Source organism: Clinocottus analis, unplaced genomic scaffold (genome assembly GCF_023055335.1).
Source record: "Clinocottus analis isolate CAN_PGR_092001 unplaced genomic scaffold, fCliAna1.0.p SCAF_16, whole genome shotgun sequence".
In the NCBI taxonomy this organism is placed as follows: Eukaryota; Metazoa; Chordata; class Actinopteri; order Perciformes; family Cottidae; genus Clinocottus; species Clinocottus analis.
The window spans coordinates 992,960-1,012,495 of NW_027175887.1; the positions used below are offsets into that span (position 1 = coordinate 992,960).

The 19,536-nt window shown below is 43.9% G+C and overlaps 3 protein-coding genes across 4 annotated transcripts; 1 reads left to right on the plus strand and 2 right to left on the minus strand.

The window, feature by feature from the left end:
- The first annotated feature begins 200 nt into the window (after positions 1-200).
- On the plus strand, positions 201-3,411 carry clpp (caseinolytic mitochondrial matrix peptidase proteolytic subunit). The gene is made up of 7 exons (XM_068578377.1): positions 201-289; positions 1,056-1,157; positions 1,634-1,705; positions 1,794-1,890; positions 2,023-2,210; positions 2,314-2,419; positions 2,779-3,411. The coding sequence occupies exons 1-7, from the start codon at positions 278-280 to the stop codon at positions 3,003-3,005; spliced, it is 804 nt and encodes a 267-aa protein (XP_068434478.1). The 5' UTR covers positions 201-277; the 3' UTR covers positions 3,006-3,411.
- Positions 3,412-3,885: 474 nt separating this feature from the next.
- On the minus strand, positions 3,886-10,592 carry aldh3b1 (aldehyde dehydrogenase 3 family, member B1). The gene is made up of 9 exons (XM_068578378.1): positions 10,431-10,592; positions 10,116-10,226; positions 9,569-9,689; positions 8,707-8,792; positions 7,512-7,593; positions 6,822-7,214; positions 5,567-5,733; positions 5,383-5,482; positions 3,886-4,566 (listed from the first exon to the last, which is right to left on the minus strand). Exons 1-9 carry the CDS (start codon positions 10,590-10,592, stop codon positions 4,379-4,381), a joined length of 1,410 nt encoding a protein of 469 aa, XP_068434479.1. The 3' UTR covers positions 3,886-4,378.
- Positions 10,593-12,368: 1,776 nt separating this feature from the next.
- LOC137786531 (serine/threonine-protein phosphatase 4 catalytic subunit B) lies at positions 12,369-18,938 on the minus strand. Of its 2 annotated transcripts, none has more exons than XM_068578459.1 (9): positions 18,764-18,938; positions 17,786-18,061; positions 17,554-17,605; positions 17,399-17,449; positions 15,317-15,418; positions 15,041-15,214; positions 14,765-14,891; positions 14,033-14,222; positions 12,369-13,445 (listed from the first exon to the last, which is right to left on the minus strand). In XM_068578459.1, exons 2-9 carry the CDS (start codon positions 17,893-17,895, stop codon positions 13,316-13,318), a joined length of 936 nt encoding a protein of 311 aa, XP_068434560.1. In that variant the 5' UTR covers positions 17,896-18,061; positions 18,764-18,938; the 3' UTR covers positions 12,369-13,315. The 2 variants fall into 2 exon arrangements, with proteins under 2 accessions (XP_068434560.1, XP_068434558.1); XM_068578457.1 differs by having other exon boundaries at positions 18,727-18,938.
- Between the last annotated feature and the right edge of the window lie 598 nt (positions 18,939-19,536).

The following is a 19,536-nucleotide window of genomic DNA, read 5'->3' on the forward strand; positions in this document are numbered from 1 at the left end:
ATATATATATATATATATATATATATATATATATATATATATATATATATATATAGTATAATGTTAAAGTGTAGTATTCAGTGAAGAAAGGGCCAGTGGTTTAATTCCTAAGTAAAGAGGTATTGGAAACCTACCTGTAGAGGGCGCTGGTGAATTAGCGGCTGTTACCAACGACGAAGAAGAACGCGGTTCAAAGGTCAAATTGGTTGCATTCGGTTCCGGTGTTTCTTCTGTGAGGGTCACACAGAGGGGCAGAGAAACCTGAAAGGCTTCAAACATGCTGTTACGAGTGAGTACACAGAGCCGTTCAAGGGAGCCCTCCCGTTGACGGGGGTCACACTGTACACTGGTTTTTAATAAAGCCGCTGTTACCGTTGTTGTTCCAGCTCGTGGTGCTGAGCGTGTTAGCTAACGAGCAGCTTGTGTAACGACACTTGAACGCACCACCTCTGAGCCGAGTCAGATGAACGATAACGGAGTTTGCGACAGACGCACCAAGTCAATTCTAACAAAACGCAACCAATCGGAAATTAATAAATGTGTGTGTTTTTCACTGACTCGTGGCTTTTTAAAAATGTATATATGTTGGATGATGACACAACAGTCCAGTTGTGTACGTTGTTTTTCATAGTGGCCACTGATGGAACAAGCACAGACTAAACCACTTCAGTGGAAAACTACAAATGAACATCAAAGCAACGCATTCACGATAAGATTTAGGTTTAAGCATTGATAAGCTCATGCAAATTATTTTGCATGACAAGTAGTTTTACACATACAACTTATTATACCACAGGTCAATGTCAATAGATAAGAGGATTGCTAATGAGTTATAAGCGGTTTGGTCCTAAATCTACACAATAATGGAATAAAGTACGGACATCTATTTGACTACAAACCTGAAGAAATGACTGCTGTGTCTAAATATAATATATAAGTTGTTCAATGCATATACATGCTTAGTTAAGCTCTCAATTAATTTAATTTGTTTATGTTACATCTTTGTGTGTGTGTGTGTGTGTGTGTGTGTGTGTGTGTGTGTGTGTGTCTTCCAGAGGGTGTTACACATTGGAGGCTTGACGCTGAAACACAGCAGGCCGCTCCACCACAGTTCAGTCTGGAGGAGTCCCCTCATCCCCATAGTGGTAGAGCAGACGGTGAGTGCGAGTGTGTGTGTGTGTGTGTTACACTGAAGATTCACACATTTACTGAGGTAGATTTGTACTTGGAATCATTTCTGGGTAAAATATAACTTTAAAAAAACGTATGATATTCGTATTTACTAGTAATCTGACAATAATCATTAACTTGACGAGGAGGTCAACGTATAAACAAAGAGACCATTTAGTCCTTTATTGCAGTGCAGAGGCTTCAGAAGTTAGAGCGACACTGAAGGCAACATCAGGGAGAGCGTTTAGTTTTTAAAGTCTCTTTGCCATAGTGCCATCACAGAACTGAAACATGAACCCAAAGGTGTTTTGAAGCAGATTCACATTATTTAATCTCAGGACCAAAATGAAGCAAATACCACTTAAGAAGTGTGCGCACAGTGTAGATTCTCAGCTCCTCCTTTCAGCACCAGATACAATTGTTTTGTTACGGTTCTAAAGCCTATTTTTTTTTCTATTTCCAGGGTAGAGGAGAAAGAGCATATGACATCTATTCTCGTCTCCTGAGAGAAAGAATCATTTGTGTAATGGGTCCTGTAAGTGGCAAGATTCAACACATTTATTTTTCTATATATATATATATTTTCAAAGTGATTTTATATAGCTTTGCTCTTCCTCCATCAGATCGATGACTCTGTAGCCAGTTTGGTGATCGCCCAGCTGCTCTTCCTACAGTCAGAAAGCAACAACAAAACCATCCACATGTACATCAACAGTCCCGGTGAGCTGCTCAGTGGAGTGCTGGAAAGGACAAAAGCATCTCAATGTCCTTAAAATGACGCAAAATAATCTCATTATGGCCTAATTCTCTAGAGGTGTACAACATAATAATAAACCAGTTCCTCCACCACAGGTGGTGTGGTGACAGCGGGTCTGGCCATCTACGACACCATGCAGTACATCCTGAACCCCATCTCCACCTGGTGTGTTGGCCAGGCGGCCAGCATGGGCAGCTTGCTCCTGGCGGCGGGAACGTCGGGCATGAGGCATTCGCTGCCCAACGCCCGCATCATGGTTCACCAGCCATCAGGAGGCGCCAGGGTAAGACGGCCACATCGAGCACGGCGGTGCCCACAAAGTCTGTAAAGGGAATCATTTTATGGTAATGTTGATGATAATAATAATCTGAGTGCTGTGTGTCCAGGGTCAGGCCACGGACATCGCCATCCAGGCCGAGGAGATCATGAAGCTGAAGACCCAGATCAACAGCCTGTACGCCAAACACACGGGGCAGCCGCTGAAAACCATAGGTAGGTTGCTCTTTATCTCCAGCGATTGCAGCAGCGCGACACCCACACAGAACCTTTCAGTTTCAGTCACAGAATGAGATGCTACTCGCACTGCACACTCTGGGCACGTTACTTGGGGGAAAGTTAATCCAGAAAGAAAATGAAACGGCTCTACAAAGTACCTGGGAAACATCTTTTTAGGCCCGATCACGCGACATACCGGGAAGTTTGAAATTAGCCACAAAGAGCGTTGTTTGTCACCTGTAAACGGCTCCAATAGTGAAGTGGCCACGAGCCAATGACGGCAGCAGCTGAGTGTGACTGATTTGCACGTCTTCATCAAGCTGCGATAGTGATCATGTCTGTCCCGTCTTTTCCAGAGAGCGTGATGGAAAGGGACCGCTACATGAGCCCTATGCAGGCGCAGGACTTTGGCATCATCGACCGGGTGCTGGTCCACCCGCCCCAAGCGGGCCAGGACGAACCCGAGCTGGTGCAGAAAGAGCCGGCGGCGCCAGCCAGTCCGCCTCTGCAGTCAGAGTCCGCGGCCTCGGAGCAGACGCTCCCCGGGACGAACGCCCCCTCCTCGCTCAAACCCGAGCCGTGACGCCGCTGGGATCAGATACTTGTTGAGTTTCCGAAGGGACAAGGCGGGGCCTCCAGGCCGTGTTTCTCTGGTCCGAAGTGGCTTCTTTTCTCCCCCCTAACCAACACATGCAGGCATTAGAGGCTACAGGTATCAGAGGATCCTCAGGTGACGTGAATTCAATGTAATGTACCTTTTTCTTTTTGAAATTAAGAGGTGATTCCAGATGAAATTTTAAAAAAAGGAAAAAGGAAGGCTGAGAAGCAGTCGGCCATCTTTGACCCCCCCCCCCATTACAAGTTGAGCTTAGTGCTCGCAGAGTGAAAGCTCAGTGAGCTCAGCTGCTCTTCTGCGACGAGCGAGGGCGTTCCCGATCAGACGACCACCTCCACCGCTGCAGAGACATTCGCTGAAAAGCGGAGAGGACCCGTATGAGGACCCGTATTTGAACACTCATGTTTGATGAATAAATGTAATAACTCCAACCACAGTTCCTCAAAATCCGACTCCTTGTTCTTGAGCCATAACGATCTTAAATACAGGCTGTACTGGGCTACTACAATGTGACATTTTATAACTTTTTTGGTTGTATGCTGCAGGATTTTTTTTTTTATTGTAGAAAATGTGCCAAAGGTGGAAAAACACTGCTGTAAGCATCGGCTCTGGCAAAAGATAAAAACAGTGGTTTAGGTGGAGAGTTAAGGAACCAACTCTTATCCACAAATAAACAGACCAGTAGAGTATTGTTTTCTTGAGCTGGAATTTTGATTAAATTCAATTTATTTTGGTCAGTCGAAAATCCCAATCCTGCCTCAAGGCTTTACTGGTTGTTTGAACCAAACAAGGTTCTACACACAGCCTTAGAGTGTGTGTGTGTGTGTGTGTGTGTGTGTGTGTGTGTGTGTGTGTGTGTGTGTGTGTGTGTGTGTGTGTGAATAGAGACTCTCAGAGTAGCAGTAAAATGTATTTACAGCATTTCATGAAAACACAAAACACACAATACACCTAAAGCTCTGCCGGCACCAAGAGAAAATGAACAATACAATACAAACTGTACAAGGACAATCGAATGAGGTTATTAAAAACAATAACGCTGTACAAATGTCAGTGCAAGACGATGAAAGTAGGCAGGAAAGTAAACACATCTAAATGGCTTTATCAATAAATTGTGTTGATAAAACTGCCTTGAGAATAATTGGGCTATTTTTACAGAGTTGGATATATTCTGAAAGCCGTGTATAAAAGATCTTTCTTTAAACAATGACAACTTCCCAACAGTAAAGAAATAAAGAATGATTAATCCCGTTTCCAGTTCAATTTCCCCAAACATTTACATCCATACATAAGTATCGTACAAATGAGTAATAAAAAGCTCCATCTTCGCTCTCACACCATCACATGAGCGAGCAGCTGCTCTCGGCCGAGGTGGTCCAGCGCAGCCAGCTCAGCTTGTCTTCTCGGTACGGCGGGTAGCGCAGGCCGTTGAGTCTCTCCAACGCCCAGCCGCGCAGCATGCAGGCCCGCCGGTGGCTGAACGTCTCGAAGCCCCAGCGGCCGTGGTAGCTGCCGAATCCACTTGTCCCTGGAAGGAGGGAAACATCACGTCAGCTCCCAAAAGAAAAAGCAGAATTGTGCACGCTATGGCAGAGTGGCAAGACTCCAACGTTCCGGCCTCTTTACATTTTATTACAACATGCTACAAACGACTGGAAAAGCATTCTTAAAAAGGCCTTTCTGAAGATAAGTTGGAAGGTAACATGACCAGCATTCATCCTCCCTGAGGCATTTGTAGCTGCATTTGAAAAAACATCGTGGTTTCATACAGAAGGCGGGAACCTGAACCACGGGTTCCAGCCAGAATGTAGAGAGTGCACCGAAACCAAAATGTCTGTGTCCGCTTGTGTGAGAGCTTTTGCCTTACGAAGATGTCATCTATCCATGTCAGAATTAGCACCGTGCGGTGGTACCATCTGGTCAAGTTGCAGTTTACACATTTTTGGACACGTCTCTCTAAAAATGCCACCGCTTCATTATTTTATGCCGTTAAGACGTCGTGTGAAATTGAGCTAATTTGCATGCAAGTTCTTGAGTTATGGCCCCAAAACCTGGACGTTTGTACCAAATCTTCACGACACAATTCAAAAGGGATGAACTACAATATTGGCAATTGACTACTCGTTTCGGCAACCGGAAGCTGATTGGCTAATTGCCAGCGTGGCAACTCCTTTTAAAAAGTAAGTGTTTAGCCCAACCCAGTGTCCTCTCCTGAGTTAGTAATTAATCAGATGGTCTTCAGATGACGCAGGACATTTCCCTGAAATCCCACCGCTCTCCAGCTGGGAGGAAACTTTGGGAAACAGGAAAGTGGGCGGAGCTTTGCGCCGGCGTCACTTCCTACCTACACCTCCAAAGGGCAGGGTCGGCAGACACATGTGGATGATCCCGTCATTGGAGCAGAACCCTCCACTGCTGGTCGCCTCCAGGACGGTGTTCACCGCCTTCAGAAAGAGGAGGACAAAGAGACGTCAAACACACGAAACAACAGGTCCACAGCTGCCGCTTGCGGAGCTCTGCGCTCTTACGGAGGACTCGTCGGAGAAGACGTAGAGGGCCAGCGCCTTTTCTTGGCGGTTGATGAAGGCGATGCCTTCCTCCAGAGACTCCACGGTGATGATGGGCAGGATGGGGCCGAAGATCTCCTCCGCCATCAGAGCGTCATCCTCAGACACGTCCACCAACACTGTGGGGGCTGACGGGAGACATGAAAAGATAAAATCATCATACAGTATGATCCCAAATGTTTAGACAACGAAATCCAGATTGCTACGGTTCAAATGTTATTCCCAATCCAGAAAGAGCGTCAGTGATTATCTTACAGGCTGAAGAACTCCACTGTATCGTACAGAGAGGCGTTTCTGATGTTACCTGCACTCACTGGCAGAAATCAGGTTGACAAAATAATATGAAAACCATAGATGGTGTTTAAGAGGTGGATGTGTCATCATTGGTTTGTGGTTGTTTTGAAGCTTCAAGTTCAGCGATTTCACCATCACCATGTTTTTTTGGCGACCAATGAACAGAGGTTACCATATTTGGAATGAAAAGGAGCAACAGAGACGCCGTGTACAGCTCTGGTAGTGGCAGCGACCTGTCAATCACCTCGTAGCCTTTGACTCTAAATGACCATAATGAACTAAATGAGCATCATGCTGTATTGAAGAAGACTTGAAACTGGAGATTGAGACATAAACTGGTTTTTACAATGTTTACTGAGGGAAACAATCAAGAGAGAATCTTCTCAGACTTCTATACAACCAGAGGAGTCGCCTCCTGGTGGACAGGAGAGAGAATGCAGGTTTAAGACACTTCTACATGAGCTTCACTCTGCAGAACCGGAGGTTGCTGCCTGATAAAAACTTCAGGATTTTCAAGAATGTAACATTTAATTAGGTCACTTTTAACTTCTTTATTCCACAGTGTAGCCCTTTCGACCAATTTAGAGGGACTAAATATCTTTTGTTTAACATTTTTGGCCTCGACCTGATGGGTCAGTTTAAACTTGCATGGCAGGCTCCATACCACATATTCTCCTCTCTACACTTGCTACATTCATGACCTCATAATTGTGTCTCGTGGCCACTGTTCCTTTTCCGCCACTCTCGCCGTTGCTAACTTTAACGCAATCCTGAGAAAAAAGTATGAATACGGGTTTATCAGCCGGACAACTCCGGGATACTAAAGTGAACCTAAAGTCTGGAAAGTGATACTTAACACAAAACTACTAATGAATCTATAGATACAAGCATTTTACAGTTTTGAAGTTTGATGCGAACCCACCGATGTACTTGTCCTCCTGGTCGCTCTCTCCTCCCAGCACCACCTTGCCAGCGGACTTCTTGAGCAGCTCCATCAGTCGAGTCCAGTGCCGCGCGGACACGATGCGCGACATGTCGGGGCTGCTCTGCGGCTCCTTGCTGTAGAACTCCTCCAGGGTCTCGCGCAGCGCGGGCAGCAAGGCGTCCCTCAGGGCCGGCGAGCACAGCACGTAGTCCGGAGCCACGCAGCTCTGGCCGGCGTTGAAATACTTTGACCACACCAAGCGGCGAGCGGCGGCCGCGATGTTCACCTGGCCGTAGATAAAGCACGGACACTTGCCGCCGAGTTCCAAGGTCACCGGGGTCAAGTGGTCCGAGGCCGCCCGCAGGACGATGCGCGCTACATTCTGAGAACCTAAAAAGATAGTGTGCAAAGTGTTCATCCTCTGGCGAGCATGAAGATGGTTAATAGTGTTGGACGGAGGATTTTTACAGGTTTTACAAAGTAATTTGTGTTTTATTATGAAGTGTGTTGCATTCAGAGCAGAGTGTGTAACCTTAATATTAAAAACAAGAGTTATAGGAATGTAAACCATAGATTAGATTTGTTGCATTTGTCATTTTTTGGGGGTCTTTTGACCAGTGTTATGGGCGCACATATGAATAGAAAGATCTTTACGTCTCCAGCCTGATGCATCCCTCAGGCTCTTACCCGTGTAGAAGATGTGGTCAAAGCGATTCTGCAGAAGTGTCGTGGTCTCCTCTGCTGCTCCACGAACAACTGTGTAACACTCCTGCCACAAACAAAGAGTCTCAGTGTGTCACATTCATTGAGCCGAGCTCCAATTCATCACCATTTATTTAGAATGTATTAATATGTATATTACAGATACACACACATAATACAGAAAGCACGTGATAAGCTCCTCTTCCTTGTTCATGCACTGGGCTGCCGTGCCATCCTCAGGGCGTGGTCACACTCAACCTTCTTGTTCTGATGTGTTGTATTTTCAGAGTGTTGTGCAACATGTCCTGCTCTGCACAACTGGGCTTTTTAAAAAAAATATTTTCTCAGGATAGTTTTACAGAAAGAGAGAACCTGGTGCCTTGATAACTTTCCCCACTGCTGCGCCGAGTAGTTCAGCATGTTTTCGTGGAACATATATTTACATGTCTGTTCCGGGAACAAATGGTTTTTCATTTGTGACTAACCTCCCTGGGTTCCAACCCCGATGACTACAGACACCTCACGCAACAGCAGTTACCGCAGAATGTTTCTGTAAAACCTGTATTTCAGTGTTCTTGATAGTTTTAAAGCTGTACAGAACTTCTTTTTTCTTTCTTTTTAGCAGTCAAAGCGTCTATTGAGGCTTTTGATTTTTTTATTCTTTCATTTAAACCTTTATTTAACCAGGACAGTCACTGAGATTTAAAAATCTGGACCTGATCAAGACAGGCAGCAGCATGCATGCATATATATATATATATATATATATATATATATATATATATATATATATATATATATATATATATATATATATATATATATATTTTTTTTTTTTTTTAAACACGTAGTTACAGCATAAATGAAGCTTTGAGATTATATTTGTCATACTAAATAAACATCACCCCAAAAAGAGATGATTTTGTGTTATTGTAGTTATACAAATGTAATTTATGGCGCTGTTAAGATTGCTGCACGGTAGCAATCAAACAGGTGTGTGCATATATACATATATTGTCATAATTCATTACTTTTGGACTGAGCCCTAAGTCATTCATTTTGTCCGGTCCAGCCCGACAGTTTCTGGATAAAAAACACATTTACACAAGTATTACGAAGCCCTTTAGATTGTAACTGAACGTGTAGATTTAACAAGAAACGGCCACAAATGTTGCTTTACCTGAGACAAATATTTGGGGATGAGCTCTGACATCAGCAGGTCTGTGTGGGCGCTGACCTCTGACGGCTTGATGACCGCACAGTTTCCTAGATGGAGACACCAGCGTCAATCATCCGGTCAGTACAGAGAGCAGTGATCGACAAGTTACTTCTTCACATTTTATAAAGTTTAATGATGTTTTAATCCCCAATTAAGCTCTATTGTCACTCTCTAATAAAAGGCCACATCACTAAGAACGCTCCAGGCGACGCTTTTCAGACCGCCTGACTTTCACACATTGAACTAGAGCAGAAAAAGATAGATGAATGATAACTAATAATAAATTCCTACAGAAGGAAATGAATGTTTTGAACCCCTATTGACACCAAGTAAAGACAAGTTATTGTTCTCTCGAGAACAGAATGTTTTTCAGGACTCTTTGTGACGTTTATTATCCAACAATCTTATCTGGTTCACATTCTAGGAATTTCAGTTTTCGATGATCGCGAGTACAATAAAGTTGAAGGGTTTCCTGCTGAACTGCAAACAAAGCATTAAACAGCGCAGGAGACATATCTTCCTCAGGAGGCCGTGGAGACCAAAAGCAGAGCAAAAAGAGGGGGAACGCTGGACTGATTGCTGGATACAGTTCACCGTGTCAATCTGAACTGTGATCATATGTCAGATCATGAGCAACATTCTCGTCCCATTGGAGTCCTGTCAAGTCTGATCTTCACTCTTTTTGTTATACATGAGGCCCCAAAGCTCCATGGAGCTGAAGGGCCTTCAAGCAGAGTTCATTTCTCTCTTACACAAAGACACAAGTATTGAGTGGTACGACCCATACGGTATATATTCTGGTGATTCTGAGTGTGGGTGATACCTGCAGCAATGGCTGAAACCAAAGGTAGGAGGAGGAGATGCAGAGGGTAGTTCCACGGCCCGATGATCAGCACCACTCCCAACGCTTCCCGCCGTACGAAACAGTCATCCAGCTTTGTGGCCTGAAAAGGACAAAAGAGAAGACATGTCTTATATGGCAAAAAAAATAAATGAAGAGCAATAAACCTAATGAATCTGTTCATTGTGAGTCCAACAACTTCATGGAGATGCAATACACATTCAGCAGTGTCTGACTGTGGAGTCCAGGGTTCGTCAGTCGCATCACGTTTGGGCGTGGTCACCAGCAGAGACACGCTTCAGCTCAGCATCATGTTCACCTTCAACTTTGTCAATCAAAGATCTTTGGATTTTTTTGTACCGTGTGTCATACAAAATAATATGAAGACATTTCCACAAACACATTCTGACAATAAAAAAAAAAGAAAATTCTAAAAAGATAGATAATAAAATGAATTTGTACTGAACCCTATAATGTATATTAAGGTATAGCACAACATCCACTTTTAATACATTGTTGTTAAACCTACCAGGTTTTTGGAGACATACTCCGGCTTTACCCAGGTTGTCAAGTTAGCGATGGTGAAGTGCAGCTCGTTGACCACGATATCAACCTCGGACATGATGGCCTCAAATTTTGGCTGACAATGAGGAAAAAAGGAGGTAAGGGCCTCGTGAATCGTAGCGGACAAAACAAGTCATGCAATGTGCTCCAGACACCCTGCATGTGTGCGTGAGCGCCTTAACAACATCCAAACTTAACAATAAGCAGTGAGAAAGGTAGTTAACGTGTGTGTGTGTGTGTGTGTGTGTGTGTGTGTGTGTGTGTGTGTGTCGTCTTGTACCTTTGCGAGGTCTTTGTGCAGTGCACTTAAAATCTGCTCCTCGTTCTCTTTGATCATGGACATGAGGGCGGCCAGCTGAGTCAAGCGAAACTTCACCGGTATCGTGACGCCCGAACGAAACACCGACCGCAACCGATCCACGACCTGCTTCTGAGTTTCCATCCTGTCAACCTGGAACACACATCAGACCACTTGAAAACACATATTTAATAGACAGGAATGGTTGATTTTTTTCTGATTAAAAAATAAATAAATAATAATTTAAAAAAATCACAATAGGTTCATATGAAGAAGATGTTTCTGATACTAGTTGGCTTGCATTAGTTGAATAATACATGGTATATATTGTTGCATATGTTAGGGGTGCTTATAAGTATGCCTTTGTAAATTTTCCCAAAGATAATCGATGCAGCCCTGTGGAGCAGAAGCCTGTTGATCGTCTCAGTGGGATGACGTCACGCTTGGCTGTGCACATTAGGTGTGTGACAGGCTGTTGTTAAGGCCGATGAGACAATCATCCGCGTGGATGTTGCTGTGTGCGCTGTGCACAGACTTGATGTTGGCAGCTCGATACAATTTGAAAGATTTCGTTCTTTATGGTCTCAATCTGTAGTTTCAAGTCTTCTTCCATAAAGCATAAAGTTCATTTAGTAAATGTTTTTTGGGGGGATTTTCAAAAAAGGTTAAAGCTGTGATAAAACCTCAATTCCTTTTGGAGAATGGAACCGACGTGTCAGCAGGATTGATCTTAATGTGTCCCTGAGGACTCCTGTCGGGTCCATGAACTCACACAATTTGGACTGCAAAATGCTTTTTACATAGGTAATTGGTTTGCTGTTACTTTTTTTTCAGAATGTTGAATCCAGCTCTTTTAAAAGATCATCATAATGTAGTCAATTAATATGACAATGCAAATATAATCAGATTTTCCATGCCTATGGGTAGTATGATATATTACGATACAAATTAAACAGCAGGTCGAGACAAAATAAACTAACTTAACGGGATAACATCAAAGACGGCCCGCGTCATCACACTGAACTGGCGCGTGCGGGGGAGGCTCGTTTACAAACGTTGGCCCGCGTGAAGCTTTACCGCATATGCAGCCGCGCGTGGCGACCACGCGAGAAACGCACGCGTAACGTTAAAAAATGGCATCACAAATTACGAACACGGTCATTCAAAAAAAAAAAAAGGATTATCAGAACAAATTTGTCAATCTACCTGTTGAGCTCGAGTCCCGCGCCAACGACACGGTGAAGACAGTGAGCAGGTATTTCCGGGGCTTGTCCCTTTACTTTAGTGCCGGTTGGCTCCGTCAAATGGGAGAGAGCGAGAGAGAGAGAGGGAAGGGGCGGGGCGAGGGGGCTTTTGGGGTTGATCAAGAAAAACCGGTTTTCAGACAAGTCAGGTGAGAGCGCCACCAGGTGCGTAGGTTTGGTTTCACTGTCCGCGGGGACACACGTGATGTTTTTATGGATTCAACAATGTAGTATTAGAGCTAATGTAAGGAGCTCATAATTCATCTTTAATATCTATTTAGGTTGTGAAAACAATGTATTCATTGTATTCTGTATTCAAGTTTCTCACCAACACCACATTTGTCAAGATTACATTTGAACACATCTTGACGTTATATTTTCCCTTTACCCAACTCATGTTCACTGAACAGTCAAAGCACCTCATAATGTAACTGAAGGAAGCTGTTTGTTAGCTAGTTGGTGTTGTTTACAGTGTAACATGATCAGAGACCATAAAAACATAAATTATGTCCAGATCTCATATTTTGCTTAATGACGATGGTAAAACTGTATTTGATGCTTAACATTAAACTGTAATTTATCTGAGGTTCATATGCTTCTGTGCGGATCAACACGCTACACCACTAGTACGTAGCCGTGGTTGATATGCTTGAGTCATTAAACCACACTTTAAAACTGCATTGATACAAAAACTTTATTCTCACAATATCAAAATTGACAGACCTACAGTGATTTGTAGATTAAAAGGAATTAAGAGCGAAAACAATGAATATAGTGACTCCTGTCAGCCACTCATTCTATTTCTGGTACTAGTGAGGCCGCTGAGCAGCAGCAGCAATGGGTGTGTTAAATAGTGATGCACATAGCTGTTAAACAGAAACATAAGAGCAACAAAGGGGATAACATCATCTTGCATTTAATCCTGGCAGCAACAATTATACAAAAATCAAAAACAAAGAAAAAATGTATGCTTTGAAGGAATTCATCAAGGGAAACGTTGCCAATTTTGAACCAGCTGTGTGTGTGTGTGTGTGTGTGATCAGTTCCACACACAACCCACCATTACACAGAGGCTGGTTGAAAATCAGCTAAAGTTTCTCTTGAAATGATACATTTGTTTCACTTCCTACATCTGCAAATATTTAAAAACAAAGAGAAAAAAAAACAAACAAAAAAATGTTTCCAGATACTTTCTAAAAACTAAATGACAATGTTTGTCATGGGAAAAAAATACTACAAGAGTGGTGAAGCTCAGGTCGAAGGATGGAGAGTGTCGTATCTACAGCGGGGCGAAAGGAGAGATGGAAAAGGAGGCAGAGGTGGGGAAAGGAAACGATGGCGGAGAAGTGACAACAGTCATGAGGCGCAGTGTCCACCTCGCCCCGACACCCTTCACAGTGACCGCTCCGCCAGCCTCCGGGCAGCGCGGCAAAACCCCGGCTCTCCCGAGCTGAAGCCAGGGGAGGGGGGGGTTTTGTTTAGCGGGGGTTTCTTTTGTGTCTAACTGCTCCGAGTTCAGTTCGACAGGGTGATGGAGGAGGGCGGCGGCTGGTGGGAAATGGTACCGGAGGTTGGTTCCTTTTTGTTTCTTCGACACATCGTGGCCGTCCGCTCGGAGAGACTTCACAGGAAATAGTCGGCTACTGGCTTCTTGGAGGGGATGCCTCTGGTCTCTTGAGGCGCCGCCTCGAATATGATGAACTCCCGCTGTAGATGCTCGTCCAGCTCCAAGATGGCCGCCACGTTGCCGCACCTGATTGTCCAGAAAGAGACCGATGGAAGACCGGTTAGGACACACAGTCATATTACAGAAAACTACACCTGGTCTTCTTAACCTCTCGGCTGCAAAGAACACAACACACCCTAAAATTAATCATCAGGAAAAGCTTCTCAACCATAGGGGCGTATATGCATGCATCGGGTCTCTTTGGAAAGGTAAAAACCTAAGGAATATGAATCAATTTGAAGAAAACTAAACCGTATCACCAGAGAAGTAACAATGGAGGAAAAAACATGATTTTAATCCTTGTCTAGTACAAAAATGTCACGTTCAAAAGGCAAAATTGCAGTAAAAAAAAATCAAGTTCACATAGACAATGAAGCAACTGAACGCCTTCTGTATTTATAAATCTCAACGAGATACGTTGAAATACAACATTAAGATCTACCAAAAACTCTGAAATAGCAACAAACAATGAAAATGAGGCAAAGGTCAATGATAAAGTTTGTTCCTGTCTGTCCCCATCTGGCGCTATCGTGTAGACGTTGCTGATTACAGATATCTGGCCATGCTAAATAGTTGATGCATCTTTGAACATACCGTCGACATATTCGACATACCTGTAGCAGTAGTTGGGTGCCGACCACACGGTGAGCACAGTCTCGTTGAAGTGCCACTTGTATCCCTCCATGACCAGCTGGTGCGCTCGACAGATCATGTGGATGTCGTTAGCCGCGTTAAACTGTGCCACCACGTCGCTCCCGAACAAGTAGCCGGCGCCTCTGGGACTCACCCCCCACCCTGTGGTGTCTGGAAAACAGAGGGAGGGAGAAGATCAGTCAGGTGAAGCTCTGCTTACACACACACACACACACACACACACACACACGTTTTCAATCAGACTTTTGTTTGCCCCGGCCACGCCAGCGCACCTCAACTGTCAAAAGTCTGTGAGCTCAGAGATCAGCGTGTTGGGACTTTATCCTATGCATGTCTTACATTAGAATAATTGACGATCCCCCATAAACAAAAATAACAAGGGAACTTTACTTTGACATTTTTTGGGGCACATTTTTGATGGCAAAATACATCCAATCTCTGTCTGACGAGGCAGGTGGCATTAAAGTATGCACACACAGGCTTTGATCTGCTGCATCCGACGACAAACTTCACATTGAAAAAACAACTAGGGCCTGACATGGCGTCAGGCAAAGAGAGACAGTTGTGAACTCTGATAAAGGATTGATACATGGCTCTAAGCTTTCCCATCATCTTGCCAAATTGTTTCCATGAGCCACCACAAACATGTGGGCGATTTAGTGTCAAAAAGGCACGACAAGATGCTTCCATACCTTCAGGGTCCGACCACAGGAGGTCACACATGGGGCCGTCATGGGGAACTTCCTGTTTTCTGTCAATGGTCCGGATCTGGTCCAGTGTCTGGATGGAGGGAGACAAGCCGCCGTGCACACAGAAGATCTGAGGGAAAAAGTAGGGGGTGGGAGGTCAACTCGACTGATGACACTCACGTCAAGAAGTTACTCCACCAGCTATCAGAGTAGTAGCACCGCCGACACATTGGAGTTGCAATTTCCCACTTTTATGTTCAAATTGAAACGTCTTTTCACCTTGCCGTCGATGATAGCGGAGAGGGACAGGTAGTCGAATATCTCCGTGCAGTACCGCCACACTGTGACCGAGCCGTACTTGCGGAGGCACTCGTCGTAGAAGCCGTAGACCTGGGTGATTTGCCGGGACTCGTGGTTTCCCCGGATGAGGGTTATCCTGTCCGGATAGCGCACCTGTGAAGCACAGAGATAAGCACATGGGTTTGTTTCATTTATTAAAGCCTCAAGAAATTTCTTTTCCAAAACCTTTTTTTTTGTTTTAAATATCAAGTGTACCTTAAGAGCTAGCAGAAGCAGGAATGTCTCGACACTGTAGAAGCCTCGGTCCACAAAGTCACCCATGAAGAGGTAATTTGTCTCTGGGACGTCGCCACCCACCTGTCGTGTGAAAGAAACCGAGAGCATGTAGTTAAACAGTGTTTACGTAAATGCATCAACGTTGATGCCAACACCATTGACAGTTGGACTGGAGCTGTATGAAGCTTGACCTGGCACCAGTTTGCCAGGCGTGCTGCTACCCAATACAGACAAAAGGGGCCTTAACAACTAAAGCATGTCTACAAGACCCACCAGGCCACTAGAGTCATCTAACCCTCACTTTATCACCAGACATGAGCTTTCTGACGACAAATCCCATAAACCAAAACCTCCCCTTTTCACTTAGTGCAATATGATTTGGATGCAGCAGAAATTCTGGGAAACACTGCCACTAAAGTATTTAATGGGACGTCATAATTTACTGCAGCTGTAATTGTATCTGACCAAATTTAGCACGTTCACATTAAAAGGGTGTTTTTCAGGACATTGCTGACGTTTTATAATACGGGTAGATCAAACCAAGCATTCTGATTGGTTGAGAGTGAGTCACGGGGTGTAGTTTATTCAGACAATAAAGTACTTTACAGCCTGTTTACATTAACCAGCGTTCCATATCAGTGCGCATTTAAAACAACAACTAGATTTAAATTGCGCGACCGTTAGTTCTCATTTCAAGCTTGACAGTTTCCAAACATGTGTAGCCGAAGGTTTTTCTTGCACCAATACTTTTATAATAATTAAATAACAACACACTGCTTCGTTAGGTAAGACAAGATGGCAACCACTTTATTCTTGTCTCCCTTTTCACTGACAAATCCTCCTCTTTTCGTTTTCCCTCCACAATTAAAGCCTTAGCTGTTTATGTACACAATATAATAGCTTACACATGTTTCATGTAAAATTCGATATTTTAAGGGAAATGACTTTTGATGAGGACGGCAGTGGTGAATAATGTGTTTGTGGTCCCTGTTCCTGCTGTACAGTCACACGTTGATACTGCTTACGATCAGGAGAGCAGACGAGTTAATGCTCTGAGCGAGCAGAGTCATTAGCGGGGAGCGAGCGCGTAAAACAGGAAACAAAGATAAAGATTACAAAATAGTGATGATTTCCAGTGAAAGATAATCACCGTCGGCAATTTCCTGACAAGAGGCAAGTTCTCTAAACATCATGGAGGGGGGAAATAACAAAGAAAAGACGTACTGAAGCAGTGAGAGGACTTATTATCATTTGTGGCTGGGTGTCACCCTCCACCCTGCTTTCAACCGGCTTGGTAGTCAGTTTTATAGTCCCGTATGTGTTTGGCGTTGCTAATCAACTCCAAACACGTACGGAACGATTCTCTCTTGGCTACTAAAATGTGATACACAACATTTGGTGGCCTACAACTATGTTGGGTTGAAAGGCAGCTTACTATTACTGTTTATAATGTCGCTGGTAACCGTATTATAAAAGCAATAAGGTACTCGAGGCAGTACTGTATCTACAATAGTGTACTGTTCAAGGGTTGCCAGCCCTCCACTGCTCGTCGGGCCTAACACCCTTGAACAGTACATTATTGGACGATACAATACTGCCTCTCGTACCTTATTGCTTTAATAAAACACTCCAATGAAGCAACGGATACCATTTCAAAACACAATTATCAGGTTGTGATCATCATAATAGTATCATGACAATCAAGCAACTAATCATTATTTAGGGCAGCCATTCCATTCAGCATTGTACATACAGTGTGTTGCACTTGAATAATGTTAAGAATAAGTGGCGAAATAGAAACATGACGACCAAAGGCCTATACACATCGACAAAATTATTCCCGGCTTTCAGACAATTCACTTGCACTTCACAAGATCTTTTGTTCTGAGCTACAATTCATGCAAACCTTTTATTGAAAAGTGTTGTAGTACATCAATGCCAGTAAGCGTGGTGCTGATTTAAATATTTCCAAGCGAGGATTTTTGTGTCATTATTTTCCCCACGCCCGCATAGTGTAAATGCCAAAAGTCTGCAGTGAGTAGTGTGTAAACAGAAACTTACTCTAAAGAGCTCCTTTAAGTCATAGAACTGACCATGTATATCACCACACACCTAAAAGGGGAGAATAACAAACATACAAACAGGAGAAACATTAGGTTTAATAAACTATTAGTTCAATCCAAAACATACAGGAGCCAAAAGAAAACATTACTTACCGTGACGGGAGAGTCTACTCTCTGAACATTGCTTTCTTCGACTAAAATCTCTCTGAAAAAACACACAAAGAAATAGATGTCAACTTCCTGTTTGTAACTTATTTCATGGGACATCACATTTTGCATGCATTGTATTGTATACTGCCCCAAGATGACAAATATGTCAAAGGCCCAGTTCATTGCTTAAATCCAGCACAAGTCACAAGGTCTGAGGAGACTAAGAACGCATTACCTGGCTTTGGCGCACAGTGCTTTGACTTCGTTTTCTTTGATGAGCTCACAGCGTCTGAGCTGCTCTATCTGTCGGTCCAGGTCACTGATGTCCCCCATTGTGACACACATAGGGAGAGCTGCTCACGCACACTATGGTCGCACACGCCGGGGTCAGCACAAGAACCGGCTCTCTCTTCCCCGGGCGACGGAGCGGACAGCCGCAACACACCAGGACACTAGTCAGGGCCCTCTAACGCCTGGACGACAGCCTCTTGCTGGCTTGTTCAGAATAAGACTGAAATGGGGGGTAGGAAGAAGAGCATCAATTAAAAAATGTAAAACAATTTAACAACAAAATCTAATAAAAAGGCAAAACAATGGCTTCATTCACTTTAGCGGAGGAGCGGGTTTAGCTAATGTTGGCTAACTACTTGTAACTTGAACTTGCGTTGCTAACTAAACAATGAGGTTATTTTAGTCAGAAAAATAGGCGATCCGCGTTTCGTCGTTCGTGTATTGTACGTCTGCTGAACATTGCACCGGAGGAAACTGACGTTATTCGCCCAGGAATGTGAGGCCTGTGGGCGTAGCTAAGTAGCGAGCTAACCGTTAGCAGGCTAGCTTCCATCGCTGCTAACGACGTCAGCGAACAACTGATCTTCTGATAACTTCGCCGACCATTTTGGTTAGGAAACGCATCCCCAACGGAGAACGCTAACGTCAATCGACGGGATCCCGGAAATCTCCGCACGTTTAGTGCACTAGTGAGATGAAGAAACGCGTTTCGGCTTAGCGGCCGAGACGCCGTGCGTTAGCTCGCTAACCAACGAGCTGTCGGGGCATCGGACGGCGTCAACACAGGCTAAATGTGGCAAGCTAGCTAGCTCCTGCTAGCTACGCCGATAAAAAACAGATAACACAACGCCGCTAACTCGACGGAAACCGGGACGGCCTACATACCGGGACGTGGATGAAATCAGAACGGCAACAAACACACATCTACACGTTTCATTCCAGGGAATTGGTCCACCGGCTCCTCTTCTTCCCCCCCCGGTAACTGTCGTCTCTGCCGGTTCACTCCTATCGTGCTCGTGAACGCCAACGACTCGACCGTAACTTCCGGTGTAGGGAACGCGCATCGCTCGGCGCAGCAGCGGGGGTTGAGTGCGTGGAGAAGACAGTTCACAGGTCAATGAAAGGAAGCGTGAATGGAGGCATCCAGGAAGCTTAGGAATGGACGACACAACTAACGGTGAATTAAAGTCCCCCTTCTAGTACGAAATGTATTGAAGTGTTTGGCCTCCACTTGGTAAATGATACATTCACCAGGAAAACCTGCAGCCTCCAGGAGGAAGGCTTTTTCAGTGGAGTAGGAGACATTTTGGGTCTTGTTTTTTATTATATTCTTAGATACTGGATTTCTCAATTCTATTTAACGGAAATGTCCTTTTTGTTATGGAAAAACACCAGACAGAAATTATTAGTATTATTAGTACTTTTATTTATTAATATGTTAATATATTTATTATTGCATTTATTTAATTTATTAATATATATCCGATTCTAAAGCGGATCTTCAAATGTATCTAAACTATTATATATAAATATATTCAATTTTGATGATTAATTAATTGTCACTGCTAAAGTAAATATATCCAGAAGTCCCTGGTTTTGGCCTCTTTATTACTTGAGGATCTGCTGTTTTCTCTGTCTTTTGTGATAAGAAAACTGAATCTTCGGGCATTTTGGCAATTGCTCGCTTGGACATAG

Bases quoted from the DNA above. Each gene is read 5' to 3' on its own strand.
- aldh3b1 (XM_068578378.1), bottom strand. From the start codon at position 10,592: ATGGAAACTCAGAAGCAGGTCGTGGATCGGTTGCGGTCGGTGTTTCGT. The intron at 9,690-10,115 runs GTAGGTTTAACA...TGTCCTTTTCAG, and splicing joins AGTATGTCTCCAAAAACCTG to GCCACAAAGCTGGATGACTG. The intron at 7,594-8,706 runs GTAAAGCAACAT...TGTTTGTGGCAG, and splicing joins TCCCCAAATATTTGTCTCAG to GAGTGTTACACAGTTGTTCG.
- clpp (XM_068578377.1), top strand. The intron at 1,706-1,793 runs GTAAGTGGCAAG...TTCCTCCATCAG, and splicing joins TCATTTGTGTAATGGGTCCT to ATCGATGACTCTGTAGCCAG. The intron at 1,891-2,022 runs GTGAGCTGCTCA...CCTCCACCACAG, and splicing joins CATGTACATCAACAGTCCCG to GTGGTGTGGTGACAGCGGGT.
- LOC137786531 (XM_068578459.1), bottom strand. From the start codon at position 17,895: ATGTGTGTCACAATGGGGGACATCAGTGACCTGGACCGACAGATAGAG. The intron at 15,215-15,316 runs GTACACTTGATA...TGTGCTTCACAG, and splicing joins TGCTTCTGCTAGCTCTTAAG to GTGCGCTATCCGGACAGGAT. The intron at 13,446-14,032 runs GTATGTCGAATA...CTGGACAATCAG, and splicing joins GCACCCAACTACTGCTACAG to GTGCGGCAACGTGGCGGCCA.